This window comes from Mustelus asterias, chromosome 7, assembly GCF_964213995.1.
Source record: "Mustelus asterias chromosome 7, sMusAst1.hap1.1, whole genome shotgun sequence".
Taxonomy (NCBI): domain Eukaryota; kingdom Metazoa; phylum Chordata; class Chondrichthyes; order Carcharhiniformes; family Triakidae; genus Mustelus; species Mustelus asterias.
In genome coordinates this window covers 39356930-39384309 of record NC_135807.1, presented here as the reverse complement: position 1 = coordinate 39384309, position 27380 = coordinate 39356930, and the positions used below count along the sequence as shown (strand labels likewise).

General features: G+C 42.9%; 1 protein-coding gene across 1 annotated transcript in view; it reads left to right on the top strand.

Annotated features, from left to right (window-relative positions):
- dhx30 (DEAH (Asp-Glu-Ala-His) box helicase 30) overlaps window positions 1-27380 on the top strand; it is a 92730-nt gene that overhangs the window by 19769 nt on the left and 45581 nt on the right. The window contains exons 7-11 of the mRNA XM_078215914.1: window positions 936-1088; window positions 3403-4254; window positions 12691-12766; window positions 18095-18199; window positions 19183-19358. Coding sequence (XP_078072040.1) covers window positions 936-1088; window positions 3403-4254; window positions 12691-12766; window positions 18095-18199; window positions 19183-19358 — 1362 coding nt within the window. The remainder of the gene's footprint in view (window positions 1-935; window positions 1089-3402; window positions 4255-12690; window positions 12767-18094; window positions 18200-19182; window positions 19359-27380) is intronic.

The following is a 27380-nucleotide window of genomic DNA, read 5'->3' as shown; positions in this document are numbered from 1 at the left end:
CTGTATATTTCCTCTCTGCATTAGACCTTCCAAAATGCATTATCTCACATTTGTCCGGATTAAACTCCATTTGCCATCTCTCTGCCCAAGTCTCCAACCGATCTATATCCTGCTGTATCCTCTGATGGTCCTCATCGCTATCCGCAAATCCACCAACCTTTGTGTCATCCACAAACTTACTAATCAAACCAGTTACATTTTCCTCCAAATCATTTATATATATATTACAAACAGCAAAGGTCCCAGCACTGATCCCTGAGGAACGCCACTTGTCATAGCCCTCCATTCAGAAACGCACCCTTCCACTGCTACCCTCTGTCTTCTATGACCAAGCCAGCTCTGTATCCACCTTGCCAGCTCTGTATCCACCTTGCCAACTCACTTCTGATCCCATGTGACTTCACCTTCTGCAACAGTCTGCCATGAGGGACCTTGTCAAAGGCCTTACTGAGGTCCATGTAGACAACATCCACTGCCCTACCCTCATCAATCATCTTTGTCACTTCCTCAAAAAATTCGATCAAGTTAGTGAGACATGACCTCCCCTTCACAAAACCATGTTGCCTCTCGCTTATCCACTTATTTCCAAGTGGGAGTAAATCCTGTCTTGAAGAATCCTCTCCAATAATTTCCCTACTACTGACGTAAGGCTCATTGGCCTGTAATTACCTGGATTATTCTTGCTACCCTTCTTAAACAAAGGAACAACATTGGTTATTCTCCAATCCTCTGGGATCTCCCCTGTAGTCAAGTGAGGATACAAAGATTTGTCTCAAAGCCCCAGCAATTTCCTCCCTTGCCTCTCTCAGTATTCTGGGGTATATCCTATCAGGCCCTGGGGACTTGTCTACCTTAATGTTTCTCAAGACCCCAATACCGCCTCCTTTTTGATCTCAACGTGATTTGATTTCAATTTATTTTTCTGTGTTTTGCAGGATCTAGGCTTGATCAACCAGAAAAATCATCCACTGACCCATGCTACGTACAACCTGGCCGCAATAAAAGAGTTGAGTGAAAAGGAACGGAGGCCAACCAGGCTAGCAATCCCTGAGCATCTCCAGCAACGAATCCAGCAATATCTGGACCAGGTAAGTCGCAGCCTACTATCCCTTGAATTGAAGTCTGATATGCCTGCCTAAGAGAATTGCTGATTCAGAATGTCTTGCTTATTTCACCTTATGACCTTATCTGTTCTTTAATTTGTGTCATTCTTTTCAAATTTCAGTGAACTTTTAAAAAATTGTGGAGAGACTAGAGAAGCTGGGATTGACCCCCTTAGAGCAGTGAAGGTTCAGAAGTTGAGTTGTTTTGAAAGGGTAGACAAGGAGAAACTCTCCACTAGCAGGAGGATTGGTATTCAGAGGTCGTGGATTTATGATAATTGGTAAAAGAGCTAGAGGGCAGGTGAGAGGAAATATTTTTGTACAGCATGTTGCGATGATTTGGAATGCACAGACTGAAAAGGGCCGGTGGAAGCAGATTCAAAGGTAGCTTTCAGCGTTATATACCTGAGCGTGAAAAATTTGCAGGACCATCAGGAAAGAGCAGTGCAGTGGGGCTAATTAAATAGTTCTTTCAAAAAGACAGCACAGACATACTGGACCAAATGGCCACTTTTCCAGTAAGATGCTAATTTTATTAACAATTCTCTGAAGGTATTGGTTGTTACTGATATCGAATTGCACTGGGAGTCCTCTAGTAACATAGTCAAACGTCATCTATTGATTGCAAGTCTAGTGTCTTCTGGCTTCCTGCTTTTGGAGATGATGGTTGGTGTCCGGATACAGGATGTGCAACAGCAAAACCTGATCCCATTCCCATTCGACCTCTCCAACCAAATGTTCTAACAGAATTTGCTAAATCCTGCAGCTGAAATCCTGGTGGATATTCCCCTCCCTCCTGATTCTTATAGCCAACGACTGCGGAGCCAACTGTGCATATCAGCTCCCATGATAATAATGTGATAAATGATCCCTGCTCCTCTTCAAAATAGGGCCATAGGATCATTTATGTTTATCTGAGAGGGCAGACGGGGCCTCAGTTTAATGCCTCATCCAAAATATGGCACACAGTGAAACACTCTCTAAGGCCTGCATTGTAGTGTCAGTGGAAAACCTATCCTTTAAATTTAATTTTCTAACGGAAGTTAATTTAACAAGCAAATTCCAAAAGTTACTGCTGTTGTAGGAAAAGTCACCACTCGGAGATCAGACTTGAAATTCAACATGCAGTTTATTAAATCGAAGCTTCGGGAGGATCTCTGGGCAGAGTTCCTCAATCTGGCTTGGCGACAGGCGCATTTATATACATTAAAACATCGCAAACATCGGCAGTTTTGCATCAAGCCGTAGGCGGTTACATACTTTGGCCAATTGGGCCCCTTGACAATAGTTAGTTATCAATAACTCTCAATCACATTTCGTTGAAAATACCTCACTGTTCTAGTTCCTCTTTCACGCCATCTGCCCCTGAGCTACCTAACTATTCTTGTCCTTTGCTGTCTGACTATTCCTGCTTGCTTTGCACTTTTACACTAAAAATGAGACATAACTCACCCCAGCTTGTCACTAGTCAAGGCTCGAGTGTTTGTGGTTAACCACAGAGTGCAAAAGTTACATACACAACTTTTCTTGTCTTAAAAAGTTTTACATTCACAATGATGGCTTAAAAAGTTTTACATTCACGATAATGGCTTGAACAGTCTCAATTTTACTCCAACACTGCCATTTAACTAACCTTTTCCTTACCCAATGAGTTCACTTGCCATCCCTTCCCTCATTCCCTTGATTGCTAGTCCAGTGACATTATCACTACGCCACCTTCTCCCCATTGTCTTCTGGACAGTTCTGGAACGCTGCTCTCTTGTACGAGGAATTGCTACTCAAAAAAAGTCCCACCACCACAACTATCTCTGGGGCAACTGGAGATGACCAATAAACATGGCCCTGCTGGTGTTGCTCACCTCTAGACAATAAATGAAAACCTCTAGTACTGAAGGTTGTGGGTAAAGTAGATGAAGTGGACTAATTGGGTTGGTCTTTCTAAGTGACCAAACAGGCATGATGGACTCAATGACCTCCTGAGCTATGTATTTCTACTAATCATTGGCTGAATCCATACGTGAAGAATGTTCTAATTAAGATACCAGAGAGAAATTGGGAAAGAAAGAGCTTGCGTTTAAGTGGAGTCTGATTGTGCCTCTCAAACACTGGATCTTCCTCCCATTACTTTGAACAAAGTTGTGGCAAAGAAAAGGGGCAAAAGTTGGGCAATTATTCTATTTGAATGTTTATCATTTTTTGTCGAATGTCTTCAATGTTTTCTTCTTGAACAGAGAATTGCAGCTAACCCTTTTATTTTTTTCTCTACTTATCTTCCTCACCCCACCCATCTCTCCCTCAGCACACAGTAGATGCAACCCCTGAACATAATGACTGTGAACTCAAGTCTATCAGCCCAGGATCAGAGATTATGGATTCATCAGAGATTATGGATTCATTGTCTAGCAGTGGTTTGATTAATGATGCCATCACAGGAGAAATATATGTCCCGATGTCACATGGAGAAGCAGAACGCATCAGTCAGAAACTGCTCTGGCTTTGGCAGCGATCCAGGCTTGTGAAGATTAAGTCATTGCCTGTGGACTTGCACAAGAAAGCAATAGTCTCTGCCATTGAAGAAAATCAGGTCACAGTCATAGCCGGAGCGACCGGATGTGGAAAGACCACCAGGATACCTCAATTCATACTGGAGACGTTCATAACTGACAACCGCGGAGCTCACTGTAACATTTTAATAACACAGCCCCGACGTATCAGTGCTGTGTCAGTGGGGCAACGGGTGGGCTACGAGATGGGGCCAAGCCTGAAGAAAAATGTGGGCTACCAGGTGAGGCTGGAGAGCATGTTGCCCCCTAGGGGAGGGGCCCTGCTTTTCTGTACCGTTGGCATTCTCTTGAAGAAACTGCAAGGGAATGCCTCGCTTGAAGGCATCAGTCATGTCATCGTTGATGAAGTCCATGAACGTGACGTCAACACAGACTTCTTGCTCATTTTACTGAAGAATGTGATGGAAGCCAACCCAAATCTAAAGATCATCCTGATGAGCGCAACCAGCGACACTGAGCGGATATCAGAATATTATGGGAATTGTCCCACGGTGACTGTGCCAGGGTTCATGTTTCCAGTGAAGGATTATTACCTGGATGACATTCTGCCAATGCTGGGGCGAAGGAAGACCATGCAGCTCAATCAAGTAAGTAGCGTTTTAAAGAAGGAAATAACTTGTCTTGATGCAGCTCTTTTTCTGTTTCTGAATGTCTGAAAGCAAATGACAGCCAATTTACAATTTTTGAACTGTAGTCATTCATTATGTAAGTAAGTATAAGGCAATTAGTACAAGTCAGAAAATTTTCCATTTAATCTGATTTTGGGTGCTGTTGATTCAAGGATAAATGTTGGCTAGAGATATTGGAAGATGGCTCTGGTAGTTTGTGGTGATCCCTTTAAGCTCAACACAAATTAGTAAGGGTCACATGGCCTGTGTGACCAATCAGGACTCAGTGTGGAATCACACCCCATGGTGAGAGAGGCTCCCAGGCAGAGACAATTTGGGAGTTAGCTACAGCCATGAGGCTGCTGTACTATTCTTATCAATAAATACCTTTTGTGTTCATTATTGAAGTCTGTCAAAGTGCATCTTTACATAGTTGGAGATCAATTATCTTGGTTTCAGGACATCACTGCAGGAGTTCGCCAGGGTAGTGTTCTTGGTCGAATCATTTAGCTGCTTCATTGATGTCCTTCCTTCCATCATAAGGTCAGAAGTTGGGGATGTTCACTGGTGATTGTACAATGTTCAGCACCATTTGTGATTCCTCAGATACTGAAACAGGTCCATGACCAAATGCAGCAAGATCTGGACAATATCAAGGCTTGGGCTGACAAGTGGCAAATAACATTCATGCCACACAGGTACCAGGCGATGACCATCTACAATAAGAGAGAATTTAACCATTGTCCCATGACATTACCATTGTTGAATCTCTCACTATCCACATCCTGGGGGGTTAGCATTGACCAGAAACTAAACTGACTAGCCATATAATTACACAAAAACAAGCTAAATGCTGGAAAATCTCAGCAGGTCTGACTGCATCTGTGGAGAGAGAATAGAGCCAACGTTTCGAGTCTGGATGACTCTTCATAGGAGCTCTGATGAAGGCCATGGGAATCATTTCCTGACTCTCCAAAGCTTGTTCACAATCGATAAAGCACAAGTCACTTGCCTGGATGAATGCAGCTCCGACAACATTCAAGAGGTTTGACATCAAAGAGGACAAAACATCCCGCTTGATTGGCACTGGTATGATCCGGTAGATGTTAATTGCTGAGCAAACAACATCTCAAAGAGAAACTTAAGCCATTTATTACAACTCTTTTTTTGTGTGCTAACCAAGAAAAGATAAGTTTACTTAGAATTCACAAATTTCAATACACTTTTGGGATTTTAAATAGTAAATTAAAATGTTTATTAACAAAAGAAAACTAAACACAAAAGATTATAGTTACACAGTGAAAGTTAGTCTTACAAAACGTTCCTCAAAAAGTCTTCCTACTTGGTCAGAGTCACAAGTAAACACCCTTTAGGCAACAATCTCTTTTCGATATTTAACTGAAAAAATTAGTAATATAACTACAAGCCAAACCTACTGTTGCTGTAGGAAAGGTCTGTGCTCCGTCACTCTGTTGTAGAGCGGCATGGTGGCACAGCGGTTAGCACTGCTGCCTCACAGCACCAGGGACCCAGGTTCAATTCCAGCCTCAGGCCACTTTGTGTGGAGTTTGCACATTCTCCCGTGTCTGCGTGGGTTTCTTCCGGATGCTCTGGTTTCCTACCCCAATCCAAAGATGTGCAGGTTAGGTGGATTGGCCATGCTAAATTGACCCTAGTGTCAGGGGAATTAGCGGGGTAAATATGTGGGGTTACTGGAATAGGTGGGGATTGTGGTCGGTGCAGACTCGATGGGCCGAATGGCCTGTTTCTGCACTGTAGGGATTCTATGATTCTATGAAATCAAGAAACTTCAAAACAAAACACGACTTTCCAGAAAAGACACTTTTCTACATGGCTGCAATGGCTACTTCAGATCTTTTACCAACTCAGTGCTGTACCTTAGGAGCTCTCATGTTGCTCCCCCACCTAAGCACTCAACATCTCTCCTAAGTATTTGTTTGGCTCCTTCATCTCTGACTCCACTGTTCTTAGCCCCTCTTTGAAAATTAACTTTCCCAGAATATAAAAGTATTCCATGTTCTCCTTATTGCCCCACTTTGGAGTTAAATAATATTTATTAATCTTGCCATGCTTATTTATGAAATTGTTGAAAGCTGTAAAACTCTTTTTACTTCCCTTTGAAATTTAACAACTGAAAACAACAGCCCTTCTTTGTCTCATAATGCAAATTTCTACTACAGCTTGCTTGCTTAAAGAAAATTAACTTGCCATCCTTATTTCCAATATATGCCTTTCAAAACTTACATTAATTTGATGTCCTAAACCTTGTAGATGATTAGTCCCCAGCTTAATTAAGTTCTCACATGCACCCGCTTCACAGAATAACACAATAAGCCCCAAAAATATTAAATGTAATACGATCTCTTATCACAGGCATCCTGTGCACAAAGACTCACTCCCTCTACCTCAGACGGACAGTGGTAGCAGTGTGTGCCATCCACAAGAGGCACTCCAGGAACACACCAAGACTCCTTCAACAGCATCTTCCAAACCAACAATCACTATCATCTAGAAGGCCAAGGGCAGCAGATACATGGGAATACCACCACCTTGACGTTTCCCTCCAAGCCACTCACCATCTTGACTTGGAAACATATTGCCGTTCCTTTACTATTGCTGGGTTAAGTCCTGGAAATCCGTCCCTAAAGGTTCTGTGGGTGTACCTGCACCAACACTTTCTCAAGGGTAATTAGGGATGGACAATAACTGCTGGTCTAAGCAGCACATCCCTTTAATATTTGTTTAAAAATCAGGGAATAAGAAGAATATGTGATAAGGATAATACAGTTATCTTGGGGGACTTCTGCATGTAGACTAGGTATATCAAATTTGCTGTAATAGTGTGGAAGATGAGTTCATGGAATGTGTAGAAGATAGCTTTTTTTCCATTAATATGTCAAGGAAGAAACCATGGGATAGGCTATTGTGCAATGAGAAATGCATAATTAACCTAGTAGTAAAGGGAAATGTAGCTATAGTATGATAGAATATTATACTGTGTTTGAAAGTGATTTTGTTAAGTCTAAAACCAAGGTCTTAAATTAAAAAAAAGCAAACTACATATTCATGAAGGCTGAGTTGGCTCAGGTGCATTGGGAAACCTTATTAAAAAGATAATAGAGGAGATGGGGAGATGGTGGCGTAGTGATAATGCCACTAGACTGGTAATGCAAAGGCCAGGCTAATGCTCAGGGAACACAGGTTTAAATCCCACCAAGGCAACCAGTGAATTTTACATTCAATTGATAAATCTAAAATGTAAAGCAGGTCTCAGTAACGATTACTATGAAACATCATCGATTGTTGTAAAAACCCATCTGATTCATTAATGTCCTTTAGGGAAGGAAATCTGCCACCCTTACTTGGCCTGGTCTACATGTGACACCAGACCCACAGCAATGTGGTTGACTCTTAACTGCCTCTGCAATGGCTTAGCAAGCCATACAGTTCAAGAACAAGTAGGGGTAGGCAACAAATATTGACCTTGTTAGTGATGCCCACGTTGCAAGATAGAATATAAAAGGTGCTGGCTAGTACTTAAATAATTGAAACATAAATTTTAACAAATATAAATCCCATTAAGGCACAGTAAAAACCACAGAAAAAGTGATCCAACTGTGGTTAACAATGGGAGTTGAAGATAATATTAAATCAAAGAAAAGTACTTATAATTTCATGAAAACATGTAAATTTGAGGAATGAAAAGATTTCAAATTCAGCAAAGGAGGACCATGAAATTGATAATCAAAGAGTTTGAAAGCACATTAGCATGAGACATAAAAACAGACTGGAAATGTTTCTCTAAATTATGTAAATAGGAAGAGATTAGTGAAGGTAAATGTGGACCCGTTAAAGGGAAACAGATTAAATTACAATGGGGATTAAGGCAATAGTAGAGATATTAAACAAATACTTTGCATCTGTTGCCACAACACAAGGCAGAAAGATCAATGCGGGAATAATGGGAAGCCAAGTCTCGGGACAACAAGGAGCTTGAAAAAATCAGTTTAAGTGAAGAAATAGCGCTGAAGTAATTAATAGGACTAAGTAGCAACAAAAGCCTGGGCTGAAGACCTGCATCACAGGGCGTGCATAAACAGTGATGCACTGGTTTTGATCTACCAGAATTCCTTAGATTTTAGAACAGTTCCCAAGGATTGGGAAATAAAACCCAAATAAAACCTTGCTCCCTAAGAAAGGAGGAAAAATTAAAATGGGGAACTATAGGCCAGTTAGCCTAAACATCAGTGGCAGGCAAAACGCTAAAATATTACTAGAGATGTGGTAACAGGGCACTTTGAAAATAATAATATGATTAAGCAGTGCTTAATAGAACATATTGATGACAAATAAATTCAGTGTTTTGAACATGTAACTGATTGATGGATAAGTGCAAACCAGTGGATGTAGTGTATTTGGATTTCTAAAAAACATTCGATAAGATGCCACTCAAGATGCCATCGCCCAAGATTCACCTCATGCGATGGGGCTAATATATTAGCACTGATTGAGAATTGGTTAATTGATAGAAAACAGAGTAGGGATAAACTGAACATTCGCAGGTTGGCAACGATGTTTCCTGTGGGCTACACAGTCGCACAGCAACATAAAAATTCCCGTGCAGACCATGGACAGATTGTGTGCTGCTCGCAAGACCAGCATTTATTGCCCATCCCTAATTGCCCTTGAAATCAGTAGCTTGCTAGATCATGCAGAGGGCATTTATGAGTCAGCCACATTACTGTGGGTCTGGAGTCACATTAGGCCAGACCAGGTAAGTAAGATGGCAGATTTCCTTCCCTAAAGGACATTGGTGGACTCTATGGATTTTTACAACAATCAGTGACAGTTTCATGCTCCCCATTACTGAGACTGGCTTTATATTCCAGATTTATCAATTGAATTTAAATTATCCAGCTGCTGTGGTGACACTTGAACCTGTGTTCACAGAGCATTACTCTGGTCTACTGGATCACTGGTCCAGTGGCATTACCACTACACCCCCATTTTCCAAATTCCTGTATTATCTTTTAATGTAATTTCCCAGTTTATGACTACGCCACTATCTTCCCCGATTGGCAGTCTGACAAGGAATGATACTTGGGCCTGTTATTATGTAGATGAGGGGACTGAGTGTAACATATCCTAGTTTGTTGATGATACAAAGTTAGGTGGGGAAGATAAGTGGAGAGGATGCAGAGGGGTGCAAAAGGGTACACTGAGGTTGGCTGAGTGGGGAAGAACATGGCAGATGGAATAGGAATGGTGAAGTGTGAAATTATCCATTTGGTAAGAAAAACAAAAAAAAACGATATTTTTTGAATGGTGAAGGACTGGAAAATGTTTGCATTCGGGGGAGCTGAGTATCCTTTAGTCGTATCACAAAGTTAACAAGCAGGCACAGCAAAGGCAAATGACACATCGCTTTTGTAACAAAAGAATTGGAGTGTAACAGTAAAGATGTCTCACTACAATTGTACAGGGCATTGATGAGGCCGCACATGGAGTAGTGAGTACACTTTTGGTTTCCTTACTTAAGGAAGGGCATATTTGCTCTGGAGAAAGTGCAACAAAAGATTTACTAGTCTGGCTGCTGGGCTGAGGGGGGTTGTGCTATGAGGAGAGATTGAGTACACTCGGCCTAAATACCCTGGATTTTTAAAGAATGAGAGGTGATTATTGAAGCATATAAAATTAAGAGGCTTGACAGGGTAACTGCTGTAAAAATGTTTCCCCTTGCTATGGAAACAATTTTAAAATAAGGGGTTGGCCATTTAGAACTGAAATTAGAAATTTCTTCACCTAAAGGAGTTGCGATTCCTTGGAATTTTCTACCTCGGAGAGCTATGGATTCTCAGTTATTGAGCATATTCCAGACAGAGGTCATTAGATATTTGGATACTAAGAGAATTAAGGATATGGGGATGGTGTTGAGGTAGATCAGCCATGATCTTTTTGAAGGGTGTTGCAGGCCTGAAGGGCCAAATGGCCTACTTCTGACCTTCATTGTTAAGTTCTAGGTGGCAGCACAGTTGTATCTCGTTGTGGGTGGCCCTGGGAATCTTTAATATTGAAGTTATAACTTAAGAAATGTCGGTTTGGCTCTGTTACTTGGTCACAACCTCGATCTCTAGTGCATTGCGGAGGAAAGGCTGCATCGGCTTTTAAATGAGATGTTAAAGCACTCAGGTGATTGTTAGAGCCCAGAACCAACTTAACTTGTCAATGTAGCTTGCAAATTTTGCTCCAAGCAAAATGGCTGTCATGTTTGTCTACACAGAACAGCATTTACTTCTAGTAATTCCTTGTGAAGTGCCGTGGGATATTTGAGTCAGATGGTAAGACAGATTCTTCCTCTATAGTAATGTTCAAGGTGCCTGCTGTGGAACAATATACACCACAGTCCGCTATGTGGTTACAGCATCCCTTCGCTCCCATTAATGAGCTTGTTTCTCTGATAGTGCCTGACTTCAGACAGATTCAAATTTGTCAATTTTGGCTATGTTCATTTTAAAATTTGCGTTTGCACCAATATTAAAACTCCTTAAAGATTTTACAAATTAGTAATTATTTTGATGATGTATTTCCATCAGCATTTTTAAAGGTAATTTTAGTTTGTTCATGAGCTTTCTGACAGTTGAATCAGTTAGCCAACTCTCAGCATTCCTGATGTACATATTAGGAAAGCACAACCTCGTCGTTAGCCTACTATTTTAACTGGTCGAAAATTTCTGCTTAGATATTTGAAGGCAGGAACATGAAAGTGGGAAAGTAAAGTAAAGTTTATTTATTAGCCACAAGTATGCTTGCATTAACATTGCAATGAAGTTGCTGTGAAAATTGGCTGAGGGTGGGGAAGCGGTGAATCTCAGAATCATCTGAATCCAGAGGATGTGAGCCAATTAATTCACTATCTTTAGGAAGGAAACCTGCTTTCTGGTAACTCACCATATGTTCCACCCCAGTGTGGCTGAATTCTGATTGCCCGTTGAAGTGACCTAGAAAGCCAATCCATTGTATCAAAATCATTTCACAGCATTAGGGGATGAACAGTGAATGGCAACTTTTCCCATGTCCTGCAGTATCTTGGGAATGAATAAAAAAAGGAGTACTAGGAAGGCACTCCTGGACCTGAGGGACATTAGGGAAGAGCTTTTTAAGGTCGTGCGGCAGTGGTAGCAGGATATGTGGGGCTATGGGAATGCAGGGGTTCATGAGTGCTGATGGGATCTGAGGAGTGAGGCATTGGGAAGCATTTGGGGCTGCTACATGTTGAAAGTATCAGGTGGAGAAGGGCCTTGGTGAGGGACAGGAATCCTTTTCCAACCATCAGACCCCTGACCACCATGTTAGATATTCTCATCACCACTTCCCCATGCCAACTAATCAGCACCCTTTTCTCATGCAGTATAACTTGTTGCTCCTTTTGAAATTTGGCATTCTTGATTCTGTCCTGATGAATGTAGGAGGAAAAGATTCAGCAGCATGTCTTTTTATTCAGCAATGCTCAAATACTCAGGTTCTGCACTCGCAAGCAACTATTTATATAGTTATAAATATATTTATATGTGCAACGTGGCACATTAGTACTGCTGCTTCACAGCACCAGGGACACGGGTTCAACTCTGGCCTTGGGTGTCTGTGTGTGTGAAGTTTGCACATTCTTCCCGTGTATGTATGGGTTTCCTCTGGGTGCCCGGTTTCCTCCTGTATTCCAAAGATGTGCAGGTTAAGTGGATTGGCCATGCAATATTGCCCCTTATTGTCCCAAGATAGGTAGGTTAGATGGATTAGCTATGGTAAAATGTGTAGAGTTACAGGGATAGGGTGGGGGAGAGGGCCTGGGTAAGACACTCTTGACAGAAAGTCAGTGTAGACTTGAAAGGCCAAATGGCCTCTTTCTGCACTGTGGTGATTTTATGGTTCTATATTGAAACCTTTTTGTGTCAAATGCAACTCATAACTTTCCCTCTCACAACTTATTCGCAAAGTAGCATATCCCCCAGCTTGCTATGAACAGCACCACAATGTGGCCAAGTTGCTTCTGCATTTAGCCAGCCCCTTACTTCAGTCTTAGTTCCCGATTTGACAGACTGAGCTTCAAATTTGAGGTATTCATGATCTGTAGTGTATTACGCAGTTCAGTCGTTGAACCATCAGACTTTCCAAATTGATGATAGGCTCTTTGAAAGAGTGCAGGATCTGTATGTGTGACCTATGACTTGCAGCACTAATCCAGCAGCCAATTGCTACACATTTTTTTCCTATAAAATAATTAATCCTTAAGCTCACAAGAAATTATAATATGTTAGTTGTAAATTGCATCTTATTTTATAAGACCGTTTGACTTATTGGTGGTATTAATTGCCTGTTTGTTATATGATGTCTTCACAGGATGATGAGGACCCTGTCCCAGATCTCAACCTGGTCACCGACACCATTTTGCATATTGACTCTCACAGTGAGTCAGGTAAGGGAAACTTGTTTGAGTTCTTACTGGACTTTGCTGCTGAGAATAGGAGAGATATATTTTTAGTCAAAAGTAGGGGAGTCTAAAACTAGAGGGCATAGGTTTAAGGTGAGAGGGGAGAGATACAAAAGTGTCCAGAGGAGCAATTTTTTCATACAGAGGGTGGTGAGTGTCTGGAACAAGCTGCCAGACGTAGTAGTAGAGGCAGGTACAATTTTGTCTTTTAAAATGCATTTAGACACAGGGCGGCACGGTGGCACATTGGTTAACACTGCTGCCTCACAGCGCCAGGGTCCTGGGTTCAATTCCAACGTCGGGTCACTGTCTGTGTGGAGTTTGCACGTTCTCCCTGTGCCTGTGTGGGTTTCCTCTGAGTGCTCCGGTTTCCTCCCACAGTTCAAAGGTGTGCAGGTTAGGTTGATTGGCCATGCTAAATTGCCCCTTAGTGTCAGAGAGACTAGCAGGATAAACATGTAGGGTTATGGAGATAGGGCTGGGTGGGATTGTGGTCGGTGCAGACTCGATGGGCCAAAAGTCCGGCTCCTGCACTGTAGGGATTCTATGATGAGCATTTAGACAGTTACAACGGTAAGATTGGTATGGGGGATATGGGCCAAACGCGAGCAATTGGGACTAGTTAGTGGTAAAAACTGGGCGGCATGGACAAGTTGGGCCAAAGGACCTGTTTCCATGCTGTAAATCTTAATGACTCTCTTTCTGATTTAGTAGGTGACTTTACTGTCTGGTTTAGTCCTCCAATATGAGGTCCAGGAAGTTTGATTTCTATTACATCCTGAGTTATTGACTTTGGCCAGAGTAACATCACAGAATAGAAATAGCTTTTACCAAAGTCACAAATGACATTCTTTGTGACTGTGACAAAGGTAATCTATTCCTCTTTGTCCTTCTCAACCTGTCTGCAACCTTTGATACATTTGACCACACCATTCTCCTCTAACACCTCTCCATTGTCATTCAGCTGTGTGGGACTAAACACGCTTATTTTCATTCTTACCTTCTTATGATGACCAACGAACCACCTGCAATGGCTTCTCTTCCCACTGCTGCATGGTGTTCTCCAGGATTGTATGCTTGGTGGCCCCCTATTCTCATCTGCAAGGTTCCCCATAGTGACATAATCTGAAAATGCTTTTGTTTGCAGCAGGTCACTGACACCTCCCAGCTTTCTATCTATCGCCATCACCTTTTTCGACTCCTCCACTGTCGCTGAATTATCAGTTTGCTTCTCTGATGAGCAAACATTTTCTCCTACGAAATATTGGGGAGACTGAAGCCATTGTTTCTGGTCCCTGGAACAAATTCCATTCCCAAGCCACTCACTCAATTCCTTTTCTTCACAACTGTCTGAGGTTGAACCAGGCTGTCACACAGCCTTATTGTTATATTTGACCCCAAGATAAACTTCCAATTACACAACCATACTCTTAATTCAGACTACCGATTTCCACTTATAAACATTGCACAACTCTGTCCCTGCCTCATCTGGTGCTGAAAGTCTCATTTGTTACCTCTGGACTTGACTATTCCAACGCACTCCTGGCTGGTCTCCCACATCCTACCCTCTGTAAACTTGAGGTTATTCAAAACCCTGCTGTACATGTCCTTACTGACACCAATTTCCATTCACCCATTACCCCATACTCACTGATTTTAAAATTCTCATCAGTGTTTTCAAATCCCTCTTTTGTCCTCGGCCCTCTCAGTGTCTAATCTCCTCTAGACTAACAACCTTCCGAGATTGTTGCATTCCTAATTCTGGCCTCTTGAGCATCCTTGATCTTAATTACTCCACCTTTACTGGCCGCACCTTCAGCTACCAAGGTCCCTAGCTCTGCAATTTCCTCCCTAAACCTCTCCACCTCTCTCCCTTGTCTAGTTTGCTCAGTTAGCCGGCCAGCTGGTTCGTGATGCAGAGCAATGCCGGCAGCGCGGGTTCAATTCCTTTATCGGCTGAGGTTATTCATGAAGGCCCCAACTTCCCAACCTTGTCCCTTGCCTGAAGTGTGGTAACCCTCAGGTTAAATCACCATCAGTCAGCTCTCCCCCTTAAAGGGGGAGAGCAGCCTAGTCATTTGGGACTATGGTGACTTTACCTTTTTACAATGCAGGAAGTACATAGAAGTTACACCATGGTAACAGATTATCCAGCCCAAGCAGTCCATTTACCCTCCATGCGAATAAATGGTCTTAGTTACATTTACCCACTCTGTTCCTATATCCCCTTATCATCTGGTCCGTCATCTACCTATCCAGTTTAATCTTGAATGTCAGCATGTGCTTTTATGTATCTTTGTCTGTGCTAGCCCTGGGTTTTAATAAAGTGTATTGATAGGCATGTGAAATTTCCATACAAGTCCACCTGCAGTGTGCAAAATTCTCAGTAATGCTGTCATAGATTCTGTCTGAGAGTGGATGGGGTTTCAAAGAGTTTGAGCTATCGACCATAGGTGGAGGCAAGTCCTACCAGCAGGAGTAATGTCACTGGAGCTGAGAGCACTTTGATGTATAATGCCCTCTGCCTCAGTAGGTGAAAGCACTACCTGATTTTGTCCTAAATTTTGCAAATGAGAAGCTTTACAGATCGAGTTCCTGACCTGTGCTGTGTTGGCTAATTTCGGTAAACAATATACAATTGACTTCAACATCTGTAGGTTTGGGGATTGAGGAGAAAAATCAACCAATTCTCCTTCCAAATCAAGTGACCCTTCCTTGGTGGAATGCAGGATGTGGGTGTTAGCAATGGGCCTGGCTGTGATTCACTTAGTGACTGATTGGCCAACATTCAAAGAACAAAGAACAGTACAGCACAGGAAACAGGCCCTTCGGCCCTCCAAGCCTGTGCCGCTCCTTGGTCCAACTAGACCAATTGTTTGTATCCCTCCATTCCCAGGCTGCTCATGTGACTATCCAGGTAAGTCTTAAACGATGTCAGCGTGCCTGCCTCCACCACCCTACTTGGCAGCACATTCCAGGCCCCCACCACCCTCTGTGTAAAAAACGTCCCTCTGATATCTGAGTTATACTTCGCCCCTCTCACCTTGAGCCCGTGACCTCTCATGATCGTCACCTCCGACCTGGGAAAAAGCTTCCCACTGTTCACCCTATCTATACCCTTCATAATCTTGTACACCTCTATTAGATCTCCCCTCATTCTCCGTCTTTCCAAGGAGAACAACCCCAGTCTACCCAATCTCTCCTCATAGCTAAGACCCTCCATACCAGGCAACATCCTGGTAAACCTTCTCTGCACTCTCTCTAACGCCTCCACGTCCTTCTGGTAGTGCGGCGACCAGAACTGGACGCAGTACTCCAAATGTGGCCTAACCAGCGTTCTATACAGCTGCATCATCAGACTCCAGCTTTTATACTCTATACCCCGTCCTATAAAGGCAAGCATACCATATGCCTTCTTCACCACCTTCTCCACCTGTGTTGCCACCTTCAAGGATTTGTGGACTTGCACACCTAGGTCCCTCTGTGTTTCTATACTCCTGATGACTCTGCCATTTATTGTATAACTCCTCCCTACATTATTTCTTCCAAAATGCATCACTTCGCATTTATCCGGATTAAACTCCATCTGCCACCTCTCCGCCCAATTTTCCAGCCTATCTATATCCTGCTGTATTGCCCGACAATGCTCTTCGCTATCCGCAAGTCCAGCCATCTTCGTGTCATCCGCAAACTTGCTGATTACACCAGTTACACCTTCTTCCAAATCATTTATATATATCACAAATAGCAGAGGTCCCAGTACAGAGCCCTGCGGAACACCACTGGTCACAGACCTCCATAAGACCATAAGACATAGGAGCGGAAGTAAGGCCATTCGGCCCATCGAGTCCACTCCACCATTCAATCATGGTTGATTTCAACTCCATTTACCTGCTCTCTCCCCATAGCCCTTAATTCCTCGAGAAATCAAGAATTTATCAATTTCTGTCTTGAAGACGCTCAACGTCTCGGCCTCCACAGCCCTCTGTGGCAATGAATTCCACAGACCCACCACTCTCTGGCTGAAGAAATTTCTCCTCATCTCTGTTCTAAAGTGACTCCCTTTTATTCTAAGGCTGTGCCCCCGCGTCCTAGTCTCCCCTGTTAATGGAAACAACTTCCCTACGTCCATCCTATCTAAGCCGTTCATTATCTTGTAAGTTTCTATCAGATCTCCCCTCAACCTCCTAAACTCCAACGAATACAATCCCACGATCCTCAGACGTTCATCGTATGTCAGGCCTACCATTCCTGGGATCATCCGTGTGAATCTCCGCTGGACCCGCTCCAGTGCCAGTATGTCCTTCCTGAGGTGTGGGGCCCAAAATTGCTCACAGTACTCCAAATGGGGCCTAACCAGTGCTTTATAAAGCCTCAGAAGTACATCCCTGCTTTTGTATTCCAAGCCTCTTGAGATAAATGACAACATTACATTTGCCTTCTTAATTACGGACTCAACCTGCAAGTTTACCTTTAGAGAATCCTGGACTAGGACTCCCAAGTCCCTTTGCACTTTAGCATTATGAATTTTGTCACCGTTTAGAAAATAGTCCATGCCTCTATTCTTTTTTCCAAAGTGTACGACCTCGCACTTGCCCACGTTGAATTTCATCAGCCACTTCTTGGACCACTCTCCTAAACTGTCTAAATCTTTCTGCAGCCTCCCCACCTCCTCAATACTACCTGCCCCTCCACCTATCTTTGTATCATCGGCAAACTTGGCCAGAATGCCCCCAGTCCCGTCATCTAGCCGGAAAAAGACCCTTCGACCACTACCCTCTGTCTCCTGTGGCCAAGCCAGTTCTCCACCCATCTAGCCACTTCTCCTTGTATCCCATGAGCCTTAACCTTCTTAACCAACCTGCCATGTGGGACTTTGTCAAATGCCTTACTGAAATCCATATAGACGACATCCACGGCCCTTCCTTCATCAACCGTTTTTGTCACTTCCTCAAAAAACTCCACCAAATTTGTAAGGCACGACCTCCCTCTTACAAAACCATGCTGTCTGTCACTAATGAGATTGTTCCGTTCTAAATGCACATACATCCTGTCTCTAAGAATCCTCTCCAACAACTTCCCTACCACGGACGTCAAGCTCACCGGCCTATAATTTCCTGGGTTATCCCTGCTACCCTTCTTAAACAACGGGACCACATTCGCTATCCTCCAATCCTCAGGGACCTCACCCTTCATGGAAAGGCTCTCTGAACCGAGAAGCCTTTAATAGAGAGGAGATAATGGGAGAGGGTGGCATTTGGGAGGGGAAGTGATAGGAACCTGACTCTAACCATTTGTATGCTTTCATTGCAGGTGGGATCTTGTGTTTCTTGCCAGGATGGCAGGAAATCCGAGGAGTTCAACAGAGACTTGAGGAACGCCTTTCAAGTAGGAAAGAAAACTACATCATTTTACCTGGTGAGTATCTATAAACTCATTGTAGATAGAAAACAAGTGGACCTCCCATGGGTTTGCTGTCAGTCAATCAGAGGAGGAGATACATGGCTGAGGATTCTACAGCAAGTAACTCACTTCCTGACTCCCCAATGCCTGCCACTGTCTACAAGACACAAGTCAGGATTGTGATGGCATACTCTCCACTTGCTTGAATGAGTGCAGCTCCAACAACACAAGAAGCTCAACACCATTCAAGAAGAAGCAGCTTGGTTGATTGACTTGCCATCCACCATTTTAAACATTCACGTCCTCCATCATTGGAGCACAGTGGCAGCAGCGTGCACCATCCAAAAGATGGTGCACCATCCAACTTGCCATTGCTTCTTTGACAGCACCTTCCAAACCCAGAACCTCTGCCCCCTCTAAAGACAAGGGCAACAGACAGATGGGAGCACTAACATTCCTTTGCTGTCATTGGGTCAAAAATGTGAAATACCCTCTCCAGTAACACCGTGTGTTTCCTTACACCATATGGACTGCAACAGTTCAAGAAGGTGGCTCACCACCACCTTCTCAAAGGCAATTAGGGATAGACAATAAATGCTGTCCACATGCCAAGAGCAAATAAAAATAAATTATATGTCTGCCAAAATTACAGATAAATGTAACTGACTAGAACCACAACATCACCAGTGGTGGGAAGAATGAAAATCACTTAAAATATAATCTCTTGTGCTTAAATTCTATAGCTTGTTTGGATACAATTTGTTCAAGCCTGTCTTAATTTTAAACGCTTTTACCATATCCGTTAGTCTTTTTTCAAGAGAGAAAAGAGACAGATTGTCACAGTTTTTCCAGAGAATGAGTGCAAATTCTCAGCTGAATTTGGCCACACGACAGCTGTCACTGCACTTCAGAAGGCATAGTTACATCTGAAACATTATAAGATGTTTACAGGAGGTGAGATAAGGCATTGTTTAAGTATAAGTCATCTCCTCTCACAGTTCACTCCAACATTCCTGTGGCGGATCAGCAAGAGATCTTCCGTCAGTCGGCCCCATGGATGAGGAAAATAGTCCTGGCGACAAACATCGCAGAGACCTCAATAACTATTGATGATATTACACACGTGGTTGACACAGGGTGTCACAAGGAGCAGCGCTATGATCTGAGGACAAAGGTAACCTGGGTGTTAAAATTATTTTGTGAGCGTAGAAGACAGCTATTCAAATTTGTAAACGACAAGTTTAGGGCTAATGGCAGGAAAACCTTCTTCACACAAAGCAGTGAATACTTGGAACAGACTTGATGGGGAATGAACGAGAGGAGTTAAGAGAAATTCAAGAACGGAACATCTGGGCAATAGTGAACATAATATAGTATGCTCGAAGATGATAAGAGAGAAGACAGAGTATGATTGAAACCAAGTTAAACGATTTGAGAAAAGCTGATTTTGAGAATAAAACTTGGGAAAATGAAATGATCTAGAGCAGCAATGGGTAACATTTAAAACGGTCGGTTGATAACATGGAACTTGAACATTGCTGAAGAGAGAGACATGCTGCCAAAGCTTTTCATATTGTACTGGTCAGAAGAAATGCAAGCGTGCCAAATTTCAGGTGATCACAATTTATACTACAGAAGTAAAGGGTGGTGATTAGTTGACAAGCTGACTCTGATTGCCAATGATTGTCTATTACGAGTAACTGAAGGGACATACTGTTTGATTTGATCAGCCTATTGTTGGTACATATGGCCTGTGTACCCGGCATCATATTAGCGCTGTAATTTCGCTATAATGCCATTTTCCTTTGGCTGTTCGTAATCAGCAGAATATAGACCATACTCAACCAGCCCACGCTTGCAAAGTCCAAAACAAAATGTCTCTTGGTAAATGTGAATCTGTAGTTGGGACGTACTTGTTGAACAATCCCAAGTGCACTAAAACTTACTCTGACAATCAATTTAAGATAATCAGTTGAACTCATGATGTGGCTCATTTAGACAATGGTTTGTATCTTGGTGGTCAACTCTGTTAAACATTGCCTGGAAGGAGCCCCACTTTGGCATAGTCGTGTTTGCTGCAGATGAAGGCTGAGAAAGTGCAGGATTCATGGATTCTCTTTACTCTAGGCTCTCTCAACTAGCTGAGCTTTCTGTTTCTTCTCACCTCTTCCAATGCCCCTCTGAACAGCCAGATGAACCGGCTGTTGGCAACGGTCTTCCAGTTGTCTTTGTTGAAGTCTTCTGCCTTTATAGCCCCCTGGCATTAGTCCTGGCATTGTGACCAAGTAGCCAGTTCACTGTACAGATGGCACTTGGGTATATGGCTGAAATTCATCCAATGAATTTGGCCAAGTCATTGCATATATTTTTGTCTTAATAATGTGTATGCAGGGTTATCAGTACTGTGGTACCCTTCGTGATCTAATAGTATAGTAAAAATTCCTAATTCTTTGAGAATTCCTCAGGCACACAACAGAGGGCGCTTGAGGACCAGGCCTAAGCCATAGCAGAATGAACACTGGCAATTCAGTGCTTTGGGAAGGCCTTGGGATCTATTACAGAAATACTACAATGTACTTCTGATTAAGGAAGTCCTTTGTAAGCTGTCTAAAATACAGGAAATGAAAGGCAAAGTTTAACCTCCCAAGAAATATATGTAGTAAGAAGATCTGAAATTGAATTAGGTCCAAGTGATTTCAGAAAACAATGCAAAAAAAAACTATGCTGCCTTATTAAAGGAAAAGCAAAGACTTGTACAGATGTAACTTTTAGCTGATGCAATGATATATAAGGAAAGAGGGAAGAAAAGGACTTGCATTTACGCTACAACCTCTGACATCTCATTGTACTTTAATAACCAACTAAACATTTTGAATTGCAGTCCCTGATGTACTGTACTGAAACTCAGCAGCAAATTCACGCACAATAAGATTTATAAAAACAAATAGGAACAGAAGGCCATTTGGTCCTTCAAGCATGTTCTGCCATTCAATAAGGTCATGGTGGATCTGATTAAGGCTTCAATTCCACTCTCGTGTCTGCCTTGATTCCCTTGTAGTTCAAAACTCTATGTTGCTCCGCCTTGAATAAATGGAATCGCCGGTCTCTGCTGCTATCTGCGGTATAAAATTCCAAATTTAATTACTCTCTGAGAGAGGAATTCTCCCTTATCTCTGACTTAAATCCATTAACTTCAAAACATGACTCCAAGTTGCCAAATTGAGGAAATTAGCACAAATAGCAGAGTGCTCACTTAGCACGTGAGTAGTAGGAGCAATGCCCACAGTCTGCACTTTGATTTGGGGCGGCACTGGAGCACAGTAGTTAGCACTGCTGCCTCACAGTGCTATTTCATGTTCCTTCCTAATCACTTTGCTGTACCTGCATACAAGAAGCAGCTGACCACCACCTTCTCAAGGGTATTAAGGGATGGGAAATAAATGCTGGCCTAACCAGTGAAGCCCACATTCGTTGAATGAATAAAATAAATAGTATACTGACTTTATTCTTTCTGTCAAAGTGGACTTGTTTACATTTCACATACTCCATCTGCCAAATTCTTTGCCCACTCACTTAACGTATCTGTATCCCTTTGCAGATTCTACCTCCTCTTGCCAACTTATTTTCCTACCTTTCTTGGCATCATATCAAATTCAGCTGTTATACATTCATACATTGATATAGTTGTAAATAGTTGAGGCCCCAGCATTGATCCTTGTGGCACCCCACTAGTTACAGCTTGCCAAGCTGAAAAAGACCCATTTATCCCCACTCTTTACTTCTTGTTAGCTAATCAATCCTTTATCCATGTGTTATCCCCCATACCATGTGACTTTATGTAACCTTTTATGTAGCACCTTATCAAATGTCTTTTGGAAATCCAGGTACACCACACCTGCAGGTTCCCCTTTATCCACCATGCTTGTTACTTCACCATAAAACTTTAAATTAGTTCAACATAATTTCCTTTTCCAAAGCAGTACTCTACCGTATGATTTTCTAAGTATCCTGCTATAGCCTCCTTAAAAATGATTAGACGGTTTATCCCTCTGACAGATGTTAGGCTAACTGGTCTGTAATTTTCTGCTCTCTGTCGCCCTCCTTGAATAAAGATATATTTGTTATCTTTTAATCTGCTGGGACCCTTCTAGAATCTAAGAAATTTTGGAAGATTAATACCAATACCCCTATTATCTCAGCAGCCATGTCTTTTAAGGCTCTAGGATTCAGGTCAGCCTTTAGATCTAATCATTTTCCCAGCACCTTTTTTCTTAATTGTTTTAAGTTCCTCCCTTCCTTTTACTTCTTGGTTTTCAAGTATCTTTGGAAGTTTTCTAAATCTCCAAAAGTGAAAACAGACCAAAATACCCATTCAACACCTCCGTTATGTCCTTGTTTTCCATTATCAATTCTCCCTCCTAAGGACCAACACTGGCTTTAGTTATGCTTCTCCTATTTAAACACTTGCAGAAACCTTTACTATCTTTTTATTTTTCTAACTAGCTTTCACTCATACTCTACTTTCTGCCTCTTTATTTTTCAGTCATTCTTTGCTGCTTCTTCAAACTTCCCAACCTTTTGATCTACCACTAATCTTGCCAGAATTGTGCAGTCTTTCTTTCAATTTGATACAATCCTTATTTAGGTCATAGATGATTCATTCTTCTCAGAGTCTTTTCTTTTTAATGCCAAGAATTATTAAATATCTCCATAAAATTCTGCCACTGCATCTCTACTGTCCTAACTTTTAACTTAATTCGCCAATTCACTTTAGCCAGATCTTCTTTGAAACCCACATAGTTCCTTTTACTTAGGTTTAAAACACCAGGCTTAAACCCACACTGCTCCAGACTGAACGTGAAATTCTATCCTGTTATGATTGATGTCACCTAAAGGCTCTTTTACCATGAAGTGCAGTGCCCCGCAAGGCTGTGTTCTCAGCCCCTTACTATACTCCTTATACACCTATGACTGTGTGGCCAAATTCCCCTCCAACTCCATTTTCAAGTTTGCTGATGACACCAACATAACAGGCCGGATTTCAAACAATGACGAGACGGAGTACAGGAAAGAGATGGAGAATCTGGTGAGCTGGTGCGACGACATTAATCCCTCCCTCAATGTCAGTAAAACAAAGGAGATAGTCATTAACTTCAGGAAGTGTAGTGGCGAACATGCCCCTGTTTACATCAAAGGGGATGAAGTGGAAATGGTCGAGAGCTTCAAGTTTCTAGGTGTCCAGATCAGCAACAACCTGTCTTGGTCCCTCCACGCTGATGCTATAGTTAAGAAAGCCCACCAATTTTCTCAGGAGGAAAAGGAAATTTGGCATGTCCACGATGACTCTCTCAATTTTTTACAGATGCACCATAGAAAGCATTCTTTCCAGATGTATCACAGCTTGGTATACTTCCTGCTCTGACAAAGACTGCAAAAAGCTACAAAGGGTTGTGAACTTAGCCCAATCCACCACGCAAACCAGCCTCCCATCCATTGACTCCGCCTACACTTCCTGTTGCCTCGGAAAATCAAGGACCCCACGCACCCATAATTCACGCCATAACTTCTCTATGCACGATAGAAGCACAAAACCCCCATGTATACAAATACCTTTGTCTAGCATGAATCTAACTATAGGTTTACCCTTCCTTACACAGAACCACTAAATTAAAACCACTTAAAACAATACCTTATTTCTAATATTTACCAATACAAATATAAATCCCTTAAAACTATCTTTATTTTCCTAACAAGACTACAATGATGCTGTAGGCTGCAGACAGGTTGAGAAGTACGAGGAGAAATAGTTTTCTTCTGTCATAATCACATCGGAAATCATTTGTTACTTTTAGAGATTTAAAGGAGATGGGTGGTACCTGAAGAGAAATAACTGCTGACAATATGAGCTAATTTGCAAGCCAAGAATGGAAGTTGAGGACACCAGCAACTTGGTGGGAATAAGGTCGAGGGAGTAGGAGATGAATCTCGTAGAAAGGATGAGCTTGGAGGTGGAATGAGGTAGGAGAGAAAGAGGAGAAAGATATAAATTGAAGGCAAGAGGGAACTTTAGAGGAAATTTGATCCATTAAGTTAGGACAAGGGCAGGTATGAGTAGAGATAGCTGATGGCTAGTTTTAATCTTGGTAACAAAGAGCTCCTCAGACTTATTGACGGTGTGAAGACAGTTTGCAATTGAGAAAATTTAAATGGGAATCAGATTCAAAAGGCGTCTGTGCAGAGGGATCTGGGTGTCCTTGTACATGAGTCTCAAAGTGGGTATGTAGGTGCACAATGTTAAAAGGAAGGCAAATGGAATCTTGGCATTTATTGCAAAGAATCTAGAATATTAAAGTAGAGAAGTGTTGTTATAATTGTATAAATTGTATTTGGTGAGACCACAGTTGGAGTATTGTGTTCAGTTTTTTATAGATAGAAATTTATATAGAAACCCTACAGTGCAGAAAGAGGCCATTCGGCCCATCGAGTCTGCACCGACCACAATCCCACCCAGGCCCTCTCCCCACATATTTACCCACTAACCCACACATCCCGGGACACTAAGGGGCAATTTAGCATTGCCAATTAACTTAACCCGCACATCTTTGGACTGTGGGAGGAAACCGGAGCACCCGGAGGAAACCCACGCAGACATGAGGAGAATGTGCAAACTCCACACAGACAGTGACCCAAGCTAGGAATCGAACCCAGGTCCCTGGAGCTGTGAAGCAGCAGTGCTAACCACTGTGCTACCGTGCCGTACCGTGCCTACCATTTTTGTCACCTTCTTTGAGGAAGGATGTGGTGGCGATTCAGAAGAGGTTCACTAGATTGATTCCAGTTTTGAAGGGGCTGTCATATGAGGTGTGGTTGAGTAGCTTGGGCTTGTATACTTGCTGGAGTACAGGAGAATGAGGGGGGTATAAAATACTCAACGGGATTGATAATGGGATTCTCCATCACAGAAAGCTGTTGGGGCCAGTTCGTTAAATATGTTCAAGAGGGAGCTGGACGTGGCCCTTATGGCTGAAGGGATCAAGGGTTATGGAGAGAAAGCGGGAGTGGGATACTGAGACTGCATGATTAGCCATGATCATATTGAATGGTGGTGCAGGCTCAAAGGGCTGCGTGGCCTAATCCTGCACCTATTTTGTATGATAAAGTAGATGTTAACCAAAAGTTCCCCCTTCTCAAACAGCCTAGGACAAGAGGTCATAGTTGTAGTGTAAGAGAGGGAGGATCAAAACAGATAAGGAGAAGCTACTTCTCACAGAGGGTTGTGAATTCATGGAACCCACTGCAGTGGATGCAGAATCAATCAATGGATTCAAGAAAGAGGTAGATAAATATTTGATGAAAAGTGGGATAAAGGGCTATGGGGAAAAAGCAGGGAAGTGGAGTTAGGATGAGATGGAGATCAGCCATGATCATTTAGAATGGCAGAGCGGGCTCGAAGGGCTGAATTGCTTTCTCTCGATCATACTTGCTACATTCCTAAAAGGAGCCATAAGAACTAGTTTAGTTTATTTATTAGTCACAAGTAGGCTTACATTAACACTGCAATGAAGTTACTGTGAAAATCCCCTAGTCGCCACACTCCAGCGCTTGTTCAGGTACACTGAGGGAGAATTTAGCATAGCCAGTGCACCTAACCAGCACGTCATTTAGATTGTGGGAGGAAACCGGTATACCCAGAGGAAACCCATACAGTCACAGTAAGAATGTGCAGACTCCGGACAGAAAGTGACCCAAGCCGGGAATCGAACCCAGGTCCCTGGCACTGTGAGGCAGCAGTGCTAACCACTGTGCCACCATGCCTGTTCCTGTGCTGTACTTTTCTTTGTTTTTTTTTTGTTCTTTGTTCGGGCGGCACGGTAGCACAGTGGTTAGCACTGTTGCTTCACAGCTCCAGGGACCTGGGTTCGAATCCCGGCTCGGGTCACTGTGTCGAGTTTGCACATTCTCCTCGTGTCTGCGTGGGTTTCCTCCGGGTGCTCTGGTTTCCTCCCACAGTCCAAAGATGTGTGGGCTAGGTTGATTGGCCATTCTAAATTGCCCCTTAGTGTCCCGGGATGCATAGGTTAGAGGGATTAGTGGGTAAATATGTAGGGATATGGGGATAGGGCCTGGGTGGGATTGTGGTTGGTGCCGAATGGCCTCTTTCTGCACTGTAGGATTCTGTGATTGTATGATTCCGCCCCTAGGAGCAGAAGTAAGCAATTAAGTCCCTCAAGCCTGCACCACAATTCAGTACGATCATGGCTGATCTCATCTCGGCCTCATCTCCACCTTCCTGCCTGCTCCCTCTTGTTCTGGAATGTCGAACAAGGGAAAACATCCATGCTACGTCCCCTCTGTCAATCCCCTTTAGCATCTTATATACTTCAATTAGATCTCCTCCCATCCTTCTGAACTCCAGCGAGTATAGGCCTAAACTGCTCAATCTCTCTTAATAAGACAAGTCTCTGAACTGCCTCTAAAGCATTTACGTCCTTCCTCAAATAAGGGGTCTAAATCTGTGCACAGTAGTCCAGATGCAATCTCACCAATGCCCTATAACGTTGCCATTATGTGGAGATGCCAGTGTTGGACTGGGGTGAGCACAGTAAGAAGTCTCTCAACACCAGGTTAAAGTCCAACAGGTTTATTTGGTAGCACAAGCTTTTGGAGCGCTGCCCCTTCACTCACCTGATGATCGTGCCTTACGAGCCTGGTGGAGTTCTTCGAAAATGTGACTAAACACATTGACGAAGGGAAGGCGGTAGATGTGGTTTATATAGATTTTAGCAAAGCGTTCGATAAGGCTTCTGGAAAAAGTGAGAGGGCATGGGATCCAAGGGGCTGCTGCCCGGTGGATCCAGAACTGCCTTGCCCAAAGGAGGCAGAGAGTGGGTATAGATGGGTCTTTTTCTAAATGGAGGTCGGTCACCAGTGGTGTGCCCCAGGGATCTGTTCTGGGACCCTTGCTGTTTGTCATTTTCATAAATGACCTGGATGAGGAAGCAGAGGGATGGGTTGGTAAGTTTGCCGACGACACGAAGGTTGGTGGGGTTGTGGATAGTCTGGAGGGATGTCAGAAGTTACAGAGGGGCATAGATAGGATGCAAGACTGGGCGGACAAGTGGCAGATGGACTTCAACCCAGATAAATGCGTAGTGGTCCATTTTGGCAGGTCAAATGGGATGAAGGAGTACAAAAT